This window comes from Typopeltis vanoorti, chromosome 15 (assembly GCF_054136105.1).
Source record: "Typopeltis vanoorti isolate ZY-2024b chromosome 15, IOZ_Tvanoo_1.0, whole genome shotgun sequence".
Lineage (NCBI taxonomy): Eukaryota > Metazoa > Arthropoda > Arachnida > Uropygi > Thelyphonidae > Typopeltis > Typopeltis vanoorti.
Window position 1 is genome coordinate 60,422,194 of NC_143563.1, and position 14,195 is coordinate 60,436,388.

At 37.5% G+C, this 14,195-nt stretch overlaps 1 protein-coding gene across 1 annotated transcript in view; it reads right to left on the bottom strand.

Annotated features, from left to right (window-relative positions):
• The window catches only part of LOC150098795 (glutaminase liver isoform, mitochondrial-like), a 270,677-nt gene that overhangs the window by 54,931 nt on the left and 201,551 nt on the right, over positions 1-14,195 (bottom strand). The window contains exon 11 of the mRNA XM_090405753.1: positions 5,842-6,018. Within this exon, the coding sequence (XP_090261879.1) occupies positions 5,842-6,018 (177 nt within the window). The remainder of the gene's footprint in view (positions 1-5,841; positions 6,019-14,195) is intronic.

The following is a 14,195-nucleotide window of genomic DNA, read 5'->3' on the forward strand; positions in this document are numbered from 1 at the left end:
AGATTATCTTCATTAGCCCGTGAAATACTACCACAACTTTGCTTAATGGAAGACTGAAGTCACTGATAAAATGTTTGGTCTTTGCAGAAGTTCCAGATTCTGCTTCCTTCATCAATACATGGTGTGAATGATACCCTTCAAAGGAATGTCAAATATACTGCAGATTCAGAATCCTCCTCTATTCAAGAAGAGTAATAAAGTGGTCCCCCAAGGCCAGCCACTAGATAGTACATGGGAGACTGATGATAATGAATTGGGAGATTTCCCAATCAGCTGCCACATAATCTTTCTGCCTCCTACAATGCCTGAAAAAGGCAAATGAATGTATGTAGTAGGAGCACTGTCGAGGTTACATTATGGCACAGAGACCGGATACTCTCTGTGTAGGTAATACGTCTAGGAATATCTCCTTCCACTTCACGTTCCAACTCTTCAATTTCTAAACATAATAGGAAAATGAAATAAACATGGCAAATGCCATGTTTATTTCATTTTCCTTTTCATTTTTCCACTGCAGTTAAAAAATAATAATAATAAATAAAAAATCTTACCAAAATATAGCTTTCACATCACCTTTCATCAAAGCATAACGCAAGCTTAAATATGAACCATCACTTACAGACACCCAGCTTTATTCCTGTTTTTGATCAGATATCAACTGATCCAAATTACAATCTGTATGATTTCTTCTGCACAAGGGTGACAAGTGCATTTCTATAATCTAATGTTCCTTGGCAGAGGATGACAAATCTTTAATCTCTTTTTCACATTCTTGAGTTTAACATTTCCTTGCCTAACTGTGTATCTTTCATCTGCTGTCTCTACCATTCCATCTCTACTTCTGAAAATCAGTCTAACCTCTTTGACTTATCCTAAAAGTTTGATTTCCTGCAGTCCAATTACCCAAACAGAAAAGTATCTCCCTTAGCGATTTTAATAACTACAACTGGCTCCTTTTTCCAATTCCATATGAGAAGCTGAGGTATTAGCTAAGCGATGACCTGATGCACATTGTCCATCTATGAAAGTCTTCTCCAATTACCCAAGAGTTTAGATATTTTCTTAACCAGTTCTTCTACCAAGTATACTGTTAAGGTCACCTCTCCTGCCAGTGACTCAGATTATAATCATGTACAATTTTCATCTCTTGTGGAACACTATTCCCTCAGCCACTCTAATATTCTTGACTTTGTTCCCTTTGGCATTACAACAGAAACAAGTAGGATGATTTCAATAGCTTCTACTCTCCCACTGATTGAGTATTACAGGAATCAGCCATTTTGAAATAAAGGCTCTCAATTACACACCCATTTAAAATGATCCATCCAATATCCAATGGTTTTTCCATGAAGTTTTCCTCTTATAGTTATAGTCCTATAGTTACTATAGCAAAGATAGTCAAGGAAAAAAAATCAGCATATTAAACAAAAACTTCATCTTCATTCTCAGTGGATATGGAAGGCAGCAACAATTGTCAAAATAATCAACAAATCTAAACCGACTTTGAAAGAGTTAAGTGTAGAAAACTTGCCTCTTGCGCAAATGGAAGCTGTGCCTTTTGGTCCTTTTGACAAAGACCATTAGTGCAACTTCTGTCAATCTGTTCTATCCCTCCCTTCACACTTGGATTAAACTACCATTACACCACCTAAAGACAAAGTTAACTTCTGAACATCACTTTTCTCCTCCAACTCATTCACAATCATGCCACAAACAATGCAACATATACCTCTTGCAGCTCTTTTTGTAGCAGCAGACATCAGAAGAATCTCAAATAATCTAGATAATTAATAAAAGACTTACAAATATATCACATCCCTTCAACTGTACTTAAAAGATGTCCAGAATAGCACTTATGCTATATGGAGTTATGGTCAAAGCAGCTAAGGTTATGAGGCCAGTTTGTCTGTTCTGCAGGATGAGACCTGAGTTTTTGAGAGGAAGACTTGGCATATTCCCTGTACCATGGAAGCAAGCCTATGTTCAACACACTGCAAAAAAAAAAAAAGTCTACCATCTAACTATAGATGGTAACCTCAGTTTTCTTTAAAATAATGGAGGAGGCCATTAAATGTCCTCCTCCAGATAACCAATGGTCACAGTACAGATCCCACTGCTCATAATCCACAGATGATCTCTTCATCTACAATAATGTAGATGAAGAGATCATCTGCATTATTTGAAGAGTATCTACATTACTGTAGATGCCATGAAACAGTATGGCAAAACTTATGCTACTGCACTTGACATTTCTAAAGTATTTGATAGGAACTGGCATAAAGGATTGTTCAGCAAGTGTGCTCAGGGCTTTATATAGTTGCAATTGAGTGTGGTGTGTTTGCATTCTGTAGTTAATCAATTTCAAGCACTTTTTTTTTTCAGAATCACTGGTAACCGAGGGGGGGGGGGGAAATGGAGAGTAAGAACAAGGTCAACATGAAACATGATGCACAGCATGAAAATTGAGTGTGTAGAGTGATGTGGATTTTATCAAGATGGTTCAATGCCAAGAATATAATATGTATGCATAGACAAATGTGGCAAATGTGTTTGTTAAGAGATTAAATAGAAGTGAGAGAGTAAAGGTCTGTAGAAAGTGTGATATGGTAATGAATTGTGGTGATTTAAATGAAAGTTGGAAACCTGAAGTGAAGAATACCAGATGAAAGACAAAAGACAATGATGGATGTAAGACTAAGAATGATAACCAGAAAAGTGAGCATGAGAATATGAGTGTGGAGAATGTAACTGTGAATACACAAATGATGAAGAAAGGGCATGACCGATGAAGCAATAACAGGAGCAACTGCTGGAATGCAAGGTGAATGCAAGATGAGGAATGAAATGAAGCGTGTATAGAATGCAATTAAATGTATGGTGGTAAAAAAAAAAAACAGAAGAGTGCAAAAGAGTAAATTGAAAGATAGTGGAGAGAAAGAAGTAGCGAATTACTCAAGAATAGCACTATATGGAGATTCTGCCATAAAAGGTGTGGTGGATGAGAGGATGTAGAAGGTATGTTTTCCAGGATGGAAAATGAACAGGGTGATTGAGGTAGTGGATATGAGAAGTAAGCTAGCAAGGGAGTTGGGCACAGAGAGAATGTGAGATTGGATATCAGAAGATTATTGAGGCAAGTGAAAGCAACAGTGGGATAGGAAGGGTAGTTTGTGACAGAGAGAGCGAAGATCTTGAATGGAATGTTGGTGGAAATGCATGAAGAAAAAGGAGTGCAGTTTGTGAATGTGTGGGACGAGTTTAAGGGATGAATGGAACTGCATAAAAGCAACAAACTGCATCTGAATGGTTTTGGAGTAATTTGGAAAGGCTGCTGCTGGAAGTAGCTGATACACTAGTTCTCCTGACCAAAATTTAGCTACCTGATATTTGTGAACTGAAAATGTATGGATGAGATATATAGATGATGTCTTTGCTATTTGGCTACATGCTCTAACTTTTTACATTTCCTCAATAATATCCATTCTCAAATTAGTTTCATTGTGGAAGAGGAAAACAGAAGGGCTCTTGCCTTCTTGGACACATTTAGTTACAAGGAAGCAGATGGCTCCCTCATCATGTGTTAAGTTTACCGTAAATACACACACAGGCAAATATCTACATGCCACTTCACACCACTATGTCCTCCAGAAGCTTGGAATTTCAAAACTTTAGCCTTGGGGGGGGGGAAGAAAGAGAGAATTTCATCTTCAGGACAAACACTCCATCTAGAACAACAGGTTCTACTCACATCGTTCCAACAAACTGGATACAACAAAAAAATCCTCACCAAACTCCTTAAAAAAACAACAACAAACTCCCCTACCCCCAAACCTGACTACTCAAATTAAATATATAAACTGGGCTCCCGTCTGAAATGACACAGAATCAAAACAATACGCAAATCTCTGAACAAAGTATCTACCTGCCTAAGACAAATCAAAGATCTCTTTCTCGTTCCCAGATCTCTACAACATTTCCTACCAGTGGGGAACTCAATATTTTGGACAGACAGGAGGAACTATTTTGGTCAGTAAAAAGAACATAAAAAATACACCTGGAATGGAGAACCAAAAAAAAGTGGCTATCTCAACATGCTTTAAAGAAAGACCATTTCATAAGATGGAAGACAGCCATGCTACTTCACAAATCCCAGTTTAAATTGGAGAGACTGTTCCTGGAAGTAACAAGAACAAGTTATACAGAACTTGATTAACCATAACAGAATCGATGGTATGATTTTAAATAGCTTTTGGTGCACTGCCTGTTGTTAGACTATATCAACTCTGAAGAGTTGATATAGTCTAACAACAGGAATCACCACAAAGATTGCCACTGTTGCCCTCTATACACGACTGCTCTTGTTATCTAGGTCATTTTGGTTTGTGTCTTCAGTGAGTGTAGTTTTAAATTGCTTCTGATAATACTAGCTTAAGCTAGTGCAATGTCAGCTTATAAATAATTAATTTTAGCTACTAAATTTTTTATTTGCATTCCAGTGTCTATATATGATAACTAATATTTAAGGAATTGACAGCGTATACTAGAAATATAGATTAAATAAACTTTAATATATACTTTCCGATATTTCGGCGAACGTCACGTTGCCATCTTCTTGGGAACTTACTACAAAGACACGTGCACACAAGTACTAATAACAGCAAATGCTGTTATTAGTACTTGTACCATTAGTACCATTTGATGTTATTAGTACACGTGCACACAAAGTACTAATAACAGCAAATGCTGTTATTAGTACTTGTACCATTAGTACCATTTGCTGTTATTAGTACTTGTGTGCACGTGTCTTTGTAGTAAGTTCCCAAGAAGATGGCAACGTGACGTTCGCCGAAATATCGGAAAGTATATATTAAAGTTTATTTAATCTATATTTCTAGTATACGCTGTCAATTCCTTAAATATTAGTTATCATGTTTAACCAGCGTATAAGCCTCTCAACAAGAACAGTGTCTATATAGTTTTCTATTTCAGAAACTTCAACATAAATAATAGATGCTACAGAAATTAAAACATGGAAATACAGCATCTTCTTATCTGTGATAGAGCCTAAATAACAAATCTGATCTCTCTCTCTCTATTTTCTTAGGCTAAAATTTACCTCTAGGCTTTCTTGGCATAAGCATATTACATCTGTAGTTTTCTTGGACTCAAAAAAAGTTATGCTGTTTCACCCATGGCATTACTTTTTTTGTTCAGCTACTAACTCTGTGTAAATCCCAAATCTGCACTACCTTAAAATACTCCTCTTGCATTTGGTAAGTTGCATTAAAAATATCCCTAAAAATTCTTCATGCTGTTCAAAAGAGCAGTTCAGTGATCAATGATCCCTCTGAGATTCACCCCTGCCACTGTTTCACAAGCTGTTTTTTTTTTTTTTTTTTTTTTTCTTCTTCATGGCTTTTCTACAGGTACTTCCATGGGTTGTGTTCCACAGAAAAACTGGCATCCATCATTCCCCACACTTCAGCTGAGGCTATAATAACTCAAAGCAACAGCTATCCAACATCTATTTCTTCTCAAATGCTAACCCACCAAACCTACTTCTTCCATTCATTTTTCAATCTAACTATCATATTCACTGCAGCAGCCTTCCCAAAGGACTACAACCTGCAAGGTTCAGAGACAGTATAACATATTCTCTCTCTCTCTCTCTCTCTCTCTGAATCCACCCAAACATTACACTAACTTGCTATAGGCTCAGAAACTTCTCATGTGGGACTGATATATATATATGACTTATAAACATATAACAATAAAATCAAAAAAAATTGTGGAAAATCAAAAAATATGAATAACTGAAGATTATAGAGTAGAGTTGAATACCTTGAAAGCAAACTGGCCTGAATAGTCATACATGCCACAGGAATGCATGAGAGAGAGCACATCACGACCCGCATGACTATCAATCACCTGTTGTCCTGTAATTGGACAGATTCCTCCATTTGCAAGAGTAGCTGCCATAACACTGACTGTTTCACAGTTCACTTCTAAAGAACACATCTAAAGCAAAACAGTAATTCATATTAAAAACTATCCAATCTATGTAAATCTAAATTAGATTTTTTTATTTCTATATTCAATGGCATAACTGGTTCTCAAAATGCTGAGTTTACAATAAATCGCAATACAGAATGCAAAGATTATGATATAACTGAAGTTGCATCGTAATTTATTATCATCAGTAATGGTAATAAAAGCACTTCATATAAATATTCTGATGCAGATTGCTGATTTTTAGCAAATACTACAATACACTTGTAGAAAATTATAAGATATGGTGATATATTTTAAGACTGCAAGAATGTAAAAATGGTTAATTTTTTTGAAAAAAAAAAACTTTAATAAAGGAAATAATTAAAAAAATTCTACAGCTTTTTAAAATACAAATTATGCCATGCAACTATCATTGCATGGAGGAGACATCAATGCTTTCAAAATAAATATAGTCTATCATATGTATGGCAGTATCACTGAGCATTAATAAAAGAAGAAAGATTCTATCGTAAAGACATTCTCTGCAAGAGGGTGCATGCTTCTCTTTCATCCCTATTTCTTTCAGCTTATCCACTTAACATGAAACAATCTGATCACACTGCATATCCATGTACTCTGCAATAAATCAGTCAGTTACTCTCAGCAGTAGTGAAATGAGTTTTAGATATATGCAGGTATGTCCAGTTCATATGACATGGTAGGTTTCAGACCACTATCGTATAGCAAATCACTTTTTTGTCCTCACTTGTAGATACATATAATGGTTTAATAAGATTTTTAAGTATGATGTAAATAAAGCATTAATTTACATCATCAAACAAATGAAAAATTTATATAATTTTTGCAAACAAAAGTTATTGTGAATAGCTTGACTTAAGGGAACCACCACCAGCTGATTGTCATTTTGGCGGCTTAATGGATTTTTTACAACACTCAAAAAGAATTAAAATAGACTTTAATACTTCCTATATTTCGTCCTAGTCACTAGGACGTCTACGGGGATTACAAAAAAATTAATGTAACATATGCACAAATAAAAAACAATACTAAGCCCAACCACGTGGGTGACACTAAAGTCCTATCTAGGTAGAGCGCCCTCTAAGGGCAGTAGTAGGTGGCCTGGAATGTAAGGTGGGAACTCTGGTGATGAGTGTTTCCCAAATCTTCGGAAGCTTAATGCAACCATATTTATTGAGATTTGGTTGGTTTTTGAGAGCTGCTGCTGCTGCTTCTAAGAAAAGTCTCTCTTTCTTGAATTTGCTGTGGTGGAGCATGGTGGTTTTCTTCCATGATACTCTGTGGGTGGTGTCCAAAACATGGTCAGCCAACCCTGAATGGCCATAGTTGTGTTTGAAGATGTAAGACTTGTGTTCCTCTAGACGGATGGATGCTGATCTGCCTGTCTGTCCAAAGTACGCCAGCTTACAGGAACAGGGTACTTTGTAAACTCCAGGCAGAGAGAGAGAGAGGAGGGAGCTGATCTTTCGTAGAACGGAAAAGGGTAGCCAGTTTGCGGTGGGGCTTATATGCTGTGTGTAGATTGTATTGTTTTAGTATCTTGGCTATTTTTTCAGATGTGCCACGGATGTAGGGTATGGTGATGGCATTTTTAAAATCTTGTTGACGAGAAGGAAGGGGAATGGGGAAGGAGTTGATTATTTTTTTGATACTGTGATCGCTGTAGCCATTGGAGAGGAAAGTGCTGTGTATGTGGTTAAGTTCATTAGTGAGGGCGATTCCACTGGAACAAAGATTGTGGGCTCTCTTGGTAAGAGTTTTAATAATGCCATATTTTTGAGAGGGGTGGTGGTGGGAGAGTTTGTGAATGTATCTGCCTGTGTGTGTGGGTTTTCTGTATACGGTGAAGGTAAGTGTATCATTAGGCAGGCGTGTGACTAAGGTGTCTAGGAAGGGTAAACAATTGTTCTTTTCCTTTTCCATAGTGAACTGGATTCTTGGATGTAGACTATTGAGATGACTGAGGAAGGAGTCTAACGTGTCTGGGCCATGAGGCCAAATAGAGAACACATCATCTACATATCTTAGCCAGATAGAAGGTTTGAGTGGGGCTGAGTCTATGGCTCATTTTTCGAAATCTTCCATATAGAAATTGGCAAGGGGTGGTGAGAGGGGGGGAACCCATGGCAGTTCCCTCTATCTGCTTGTAGATTTTGTTGTTCCACGAGAAATATCCAGAGTTAATGGCAAAGGAAAAGAGATCTAAGATGTCAGAGGGAAAAATGTTTTCTAAGAGAGATAAGGTGTCAATTAAGGGAATATTGGTAAACAAAGAGGAGATATCAAAGCTTACCAATATGTCCCCGTAGATGTCCTAGTGACTAGGACGAAATATAGGAAGTATTAAAGTCTATTTTAATTCTTTTTGAGTGTTGTAAAAAATCCATTAAGCCTCCAACATGATGTCCTCACAGCACTTAAGCCTCTACACACGTATTCTAATCATCCATGGAGAAGAACTAGCACGCAAATCCAAGCAATACGGTAAGTCAAAACTACGACTATCTAGGCAACTAAATAGACTGGCCTTTTTAAAACGATGTCGGGACACAAGAGTGATACCAAACTGCGTTAAAATGAAGATCAATTTCCATTCTAAAAAAGCACTTCGTATATATAACCGTGCCAGCCAGGCATTACTCCGCAAGCAAATCGCCTCTACACGTGCTACCCTCGCAGTGACGAACGCCGCCATTGGCTCCTTACATTCAGAGCTCTCCACCGTTCTTAACCCTGAACTTTGGTCGATTCTTTCTGGCATTTCGGAAACTTCTGCACAGAGAGAATTCCAAAAAATAAAAAATAAACACATCAAGAAATTTAGCAACCTTGTGAAAAACAAACCACAACCACAAATTCAACCTCTCCAGACAGTAATAAACCTCTCTTCCAAAAGGCTCAACGACGATGCCGTCAGCGCCCTTTGCCTCGGCCATAATTTTGCCGTCGCTCCGAAGGAAGTGCCGGTGCTTGACGTAATGGTGAACATCGAATCGGTCGCTTACCGTCGGAGATAGCTAACAACATCAGACTTGACGTAGCCAACATCTTCGCGCATTCTTCTCTGCCAAAAAGTAATTTATCATATGCCCAACGCACGGCTCTCCTGAAACTACGTAAAGAAAAAAGTATCGTCATAACCAGAGCGGATAAGGGTAATGCCACAGTCGTTCTTAATACCAGTGAATATAAGCGTAAAATGAACATTATCCTCCGCGATCGCGCTACCTACATCCCGCTAGAACACAACCCTACAAAAACACAAGTTAAGAAACTTAAAATTTTACTCAAAAAAGTATCTTCCTGGCCCCCAGATGTCACGAAAAAACTTAAACCTTTTCGCGCCCATCCCCACCGAATATACGGTTTACCAAAAATCCACAAACCCAATTCCCCACTCAGGCCTATAGTAGATGCTACCAATGCACCTTGCTATAGACTATCTAAACAGCTGGCCAACTCTCTGATCCCCCTCACCGGAAGGTCCCCTTCCTATATAAAAAACTCGACCCACTTTAAAGCCCTCACAGAAAATTTAACCTTGAAGAAGACAGACATATTGGTAAGCTTTGATATCTCCTCTTTGTTTACCAATATTCCCTTAATTGACACCTTATCTCTCTTAGAAAACGTTTTTCCCTCTGACATCTTAGATCTCTTTTCCTTTGCCATTAACTCTGGATATTTCTCGTGGAACAACAAAATCTACAAGCAGATAGAGGGAACTGCCATGGGTTCCCCCCTCTCACCCCCCCCCCCTTGCCAATTTCTATATGGAAGATTTCGAAAAACGAGCCATAGACTAAGCCCCACTCAAACCTTCTATCTGGCTAAGATATGTAGATGATGTGTTCTCTATTTGGCCTCATGGCCCAGACACGTTAGACTCCTTCCTCAGTCATCTCAATAGTCTACATCCAAGAATCCAGTTCACTATGGAAAAGGAAAAGAACAATTGTTTACCCTTCCTAGACACCTTAGTCACACGCCTGCCTAATGATACACTTACCTTCACCATATACAGAAAACCCACACACACAGGCAGATACATTCACAAACTCTCCCACCACCACCCCTCTCAAAAATATGGCATTATTAAAACTCTTACCAAGAGAGCCTACAATCTTTGTTCCAGTGGAATCGCCCTCACTAATGAACTTAACCACATACACAGCACTTTCCTCTCCAATGGCTACAGCGATCACAGTATCAAAAAAATAATCAACTCCTTCCCCATTCCCCTTCCTTCTCGTCAACAAGATTTTAAAAATGCCATCACCATACCCTACATCCGTGGTACATCTGAAAAAATAGCCAAGATACTAAAACAATACAATCTACACACAGCATATAAGCCCCACCGCAAACTGGCTACCCTTTTCCGTTCTACGAAAGATCAGCTCCCTCCTCTCTCTCTGCCTGGAGTTTACAAAGTACCCTGTTCCTGTAAGCTGGCGTACTTTGGACAGACAGGCAGATCAGCATCCATCCGTCTAGAGGAACACAAATCTTACATCTTCAAACACAACTATGGCCATTCAGGGTTGGTTGACCATGTTTTGGACACCACCCACAGAGTATCATGGAAGAAAACCACCATGCTCCACCACAGCAAATTCAAGAAAGAGAGACTTTTCTTAGAAGCAGCAGCAGCAGCTCTCAAAAACCAACCAAATCTCAATAAATATGGTTGCATTAAGCTTCCGAAGATTTGGGAAACACTCGTCACCAGAGTTCCCACCTTACATTCCAGGCCACCTACTACTGCCCTTAGAGGGCGCTCTACCTAGATAGGACTTTAGTGTCACCCACATGGTTGGGCTTAGTATTGTTTGTTATTTGTGCATATGTTACATTAATTTTTTTTTGTAATCCCCGTAGATGTCCTAGTGACTAGGACGAAATATAAGAAGTATTAAAGTCTATTTTAATTCTTTTTGAGTGTTGTAAAAAATCCATTAAGCCTCCAACATGATGTCCTCACAGTACTTAAGCCTCTACACACGTACACCAGCTGATTGGTCATTAATCTACACCATTTAAAGTTTTTCCATTTTGGTAATAAGACTGCCACAGTTAAGAATAACTGCTATGTAGCATGGCATTTCCCGTTTTATCTTTGTTTTCAATAACTGTAACAACAGCAGTGCAAGGTAAGTTTAGCATGAGGCCTATCTCGGTGTTTGATATTGTCACTAAATTTAATAATTTTAATTTTAGTATTTAATGTAATAGGTTTATACATCTTTTTACTGGAAGCAACAGCACCCACACTAATGTTAATATATATATAGTAGTTATAAACAGTTTATAATCCACAGTGAAACACACAACGAGCAGGTGCGTGTACACACACACACACACAGTGTGAGAGATGAAGCGAGCATTGACTTCATAAACAAACAGTTCACAAGTGGGATATACACGTTTCTTAGAAATTCACAATTAAAAATTGGCAGCATGACACCTCCAGATGAAAAGCAACTGATTTTACGTAGAATTCATCAATAACTTTTTTTTTTTAAATGATTTGTAGAACCATGATCCAAGTTATGTAAAACACTTAATGATTATTTAGAAATGAGAGGAAGAGAGGCAAAAAAATTTAAGATCCTCAATGATGTCACTCTGTAGAGTTAGATTTTGGTATTTAAATATGCTATATTAAGGTGGAGAGAGGATAATTTTAAAATGATGGCAATGTCACATCACAAGGAAATCAAAGCCCTGATTTAGAAAATTTTTGAATTTTTTATATAAAAATTATCACATCCTAACTTATTTAAAAAATCTTAAATCCAAAACTTGCTTAATATAAACAGTATCCAAGAATCTTATTAATTTATTTTACATTTCAGGTGCATAAAAGTGTATACAGTGCTCCTAGTACATTCTTATTCCTTTCTATCCTCAACAATACTTAAAAAGAGTTTTAAAGAAGTATGAACAAATATTTATTATTATTGTATGACACCTCCATGAAGTTCAAAGATTTATCAAGGGAGAAACAAATTACCTACACAATATCTATCATACCTCGCCTTGAACTCATTAACAGACAAAGCACTCACAACTGTCTGTGGCAACCTCCATTCATTCACCACTTTCCAAGCAAAAAATCTAGTCATCACACCCTTACTTAACTTAAAGAGATGAGCTCTTGTTCTTCTGTCTGTAGTCAAGTGCTGAAACACTTCTCCTACATTAATCCTATAAAACCCTTTAAGTAACTTAAATGTTTCTATTAGCTCCTCTTTTTCACATGTCAACCAACTTCTACAACTCACAAACCCTCTATCCTCATAGGAAGCAACCGACAGACCACTCACCATCTTGGTCACTCATTTCTGGATCCTCTCTACTGCTTTCTCATCCCTAAGAAACCCAGGTGACCAGACCTGAGCACAGTAATCCAGATGTGGATGTATGTATTGTCCTTATAAAGAGGAATGACAACTTCCTTGTCTCCGCTTGTTAGTGTTCTTCAATATCCCCATGTACTGCTAAGATTGTTAGTGTAACTTTCAACTTTCTATCTACTACCACCATACAGCTTGTAATCTATTTATCTCAAAATGCATAACTTTACATTTCTCCACTGATACCCATTATTTTTTGCTCATACACACAGCCTATTTAAATCATCCTGATAGCTTTCCACATCACCTAGATTGACTATTACTCTGCCCAATTTTGCATCATCAGCAAACAACTGAATATTTCCCTTCACATTACTTCCTATACAAATTAAACAGGAATGGCTATAGTGTAGAACTTTATTTCACACCACTAGTCACTTGGATTTTCCTCCTCCATATACCACTTTTTTGGTATTTATCCATCAGCTGCCCTTATATCCATATAAGTAGTGTCATATCCATCTCCATTTGTTCTAATTTGCATAAGAGAGTTCCAGTGGTATTCTGTCAAATGTCTGAAATATCTAGAAGAATCATTGTGTAGCCATTCCTTTTATTCAACTCAACTGGTACTCTATTATAAAAAGTTAGTAAATTACTAAGGCACAGCCAACCTTTCACAAAGCCATGCTGGTCCTCACAGTATCATATTCTTATCCATCCATTCTTGAATTCTTTTTGACCAGTTTTTCCAGTACTTTTACCACCACTTCTGAGATACTGATTGGTCTATAATTTGCTACTGTAGTATTGGAACCTCTCTTATGCAAAGGAATTATTTTGCACTCTTTCTGTTCCCTTGGAACTTTGCCAGAGGTGAGACTTAAATTAAAGAGCCTAGTCAGAGGCATTGCCGGTTCCCTTGCTCCGTCTCATAAAATGCAAGCTGATATCCCATTTAATCCCACAGCTGTATTTACATTGAGATTCTGCAATATCCTAAAAACCTCCAATTCATCAGCTTCTGTTCCCACAAATCAATATCTGTTACATGTGTCACAACAGTAAGTTCACATGGATGTACCCTTGCAACATTATCACTCAGCAACTCAACCATTTTGTCTGCTTCTGTCATCAGCACTCATTAAGGTTATCATTTCATAGTCATTCTTCCTCTTACTTGTCACATAGCAAAAGAACTCTTTGGGATTTCCTTTGTCCTGCACAGCTAGTTTCTTCTCATAATCTGATTATGCCTTCCTTATCATACTGGTCAATTTTCTCCTTATATATCCTGCACAACAATTTATTATTTTTTTTTGCAGCTCATACTTAATAGCATTACTCATTCATCTAACTTCTACCTGATTAACCCTCCTGACTTTGGGTATACAATGTGATATTGCTTCCTTCCTTAACCATCTCTCATGCACCACAAACATCCTTTCCTTTCACATTATTATGCCATAGCACAGCTTCAAGCTCCCTCCTAAGCTTGTAATAATCACCTTATAGTTTCACATGTATACCTTCTTGAGAAAATATTCCTCATGCTTTATAACATTCTAAGTCAAGACCGCATGGTCACTCTCCCAAATCAGAGGCAACGTGACCAACTTAGTTATGGATAGCTCTTCTGATCCTATAACCAGATTCAATACTTTTGTACCATTAGTTCCTTCCATCATATGTTGCCTCCAGTAATTATCTCTCAGTAGTTGTATAAATTCCATTTCCTTCTTGCCATGTGATCTTTTTTTTTCTTCTAATCTATATCTCCATGACTGAAGTCCCCCATAATAATTT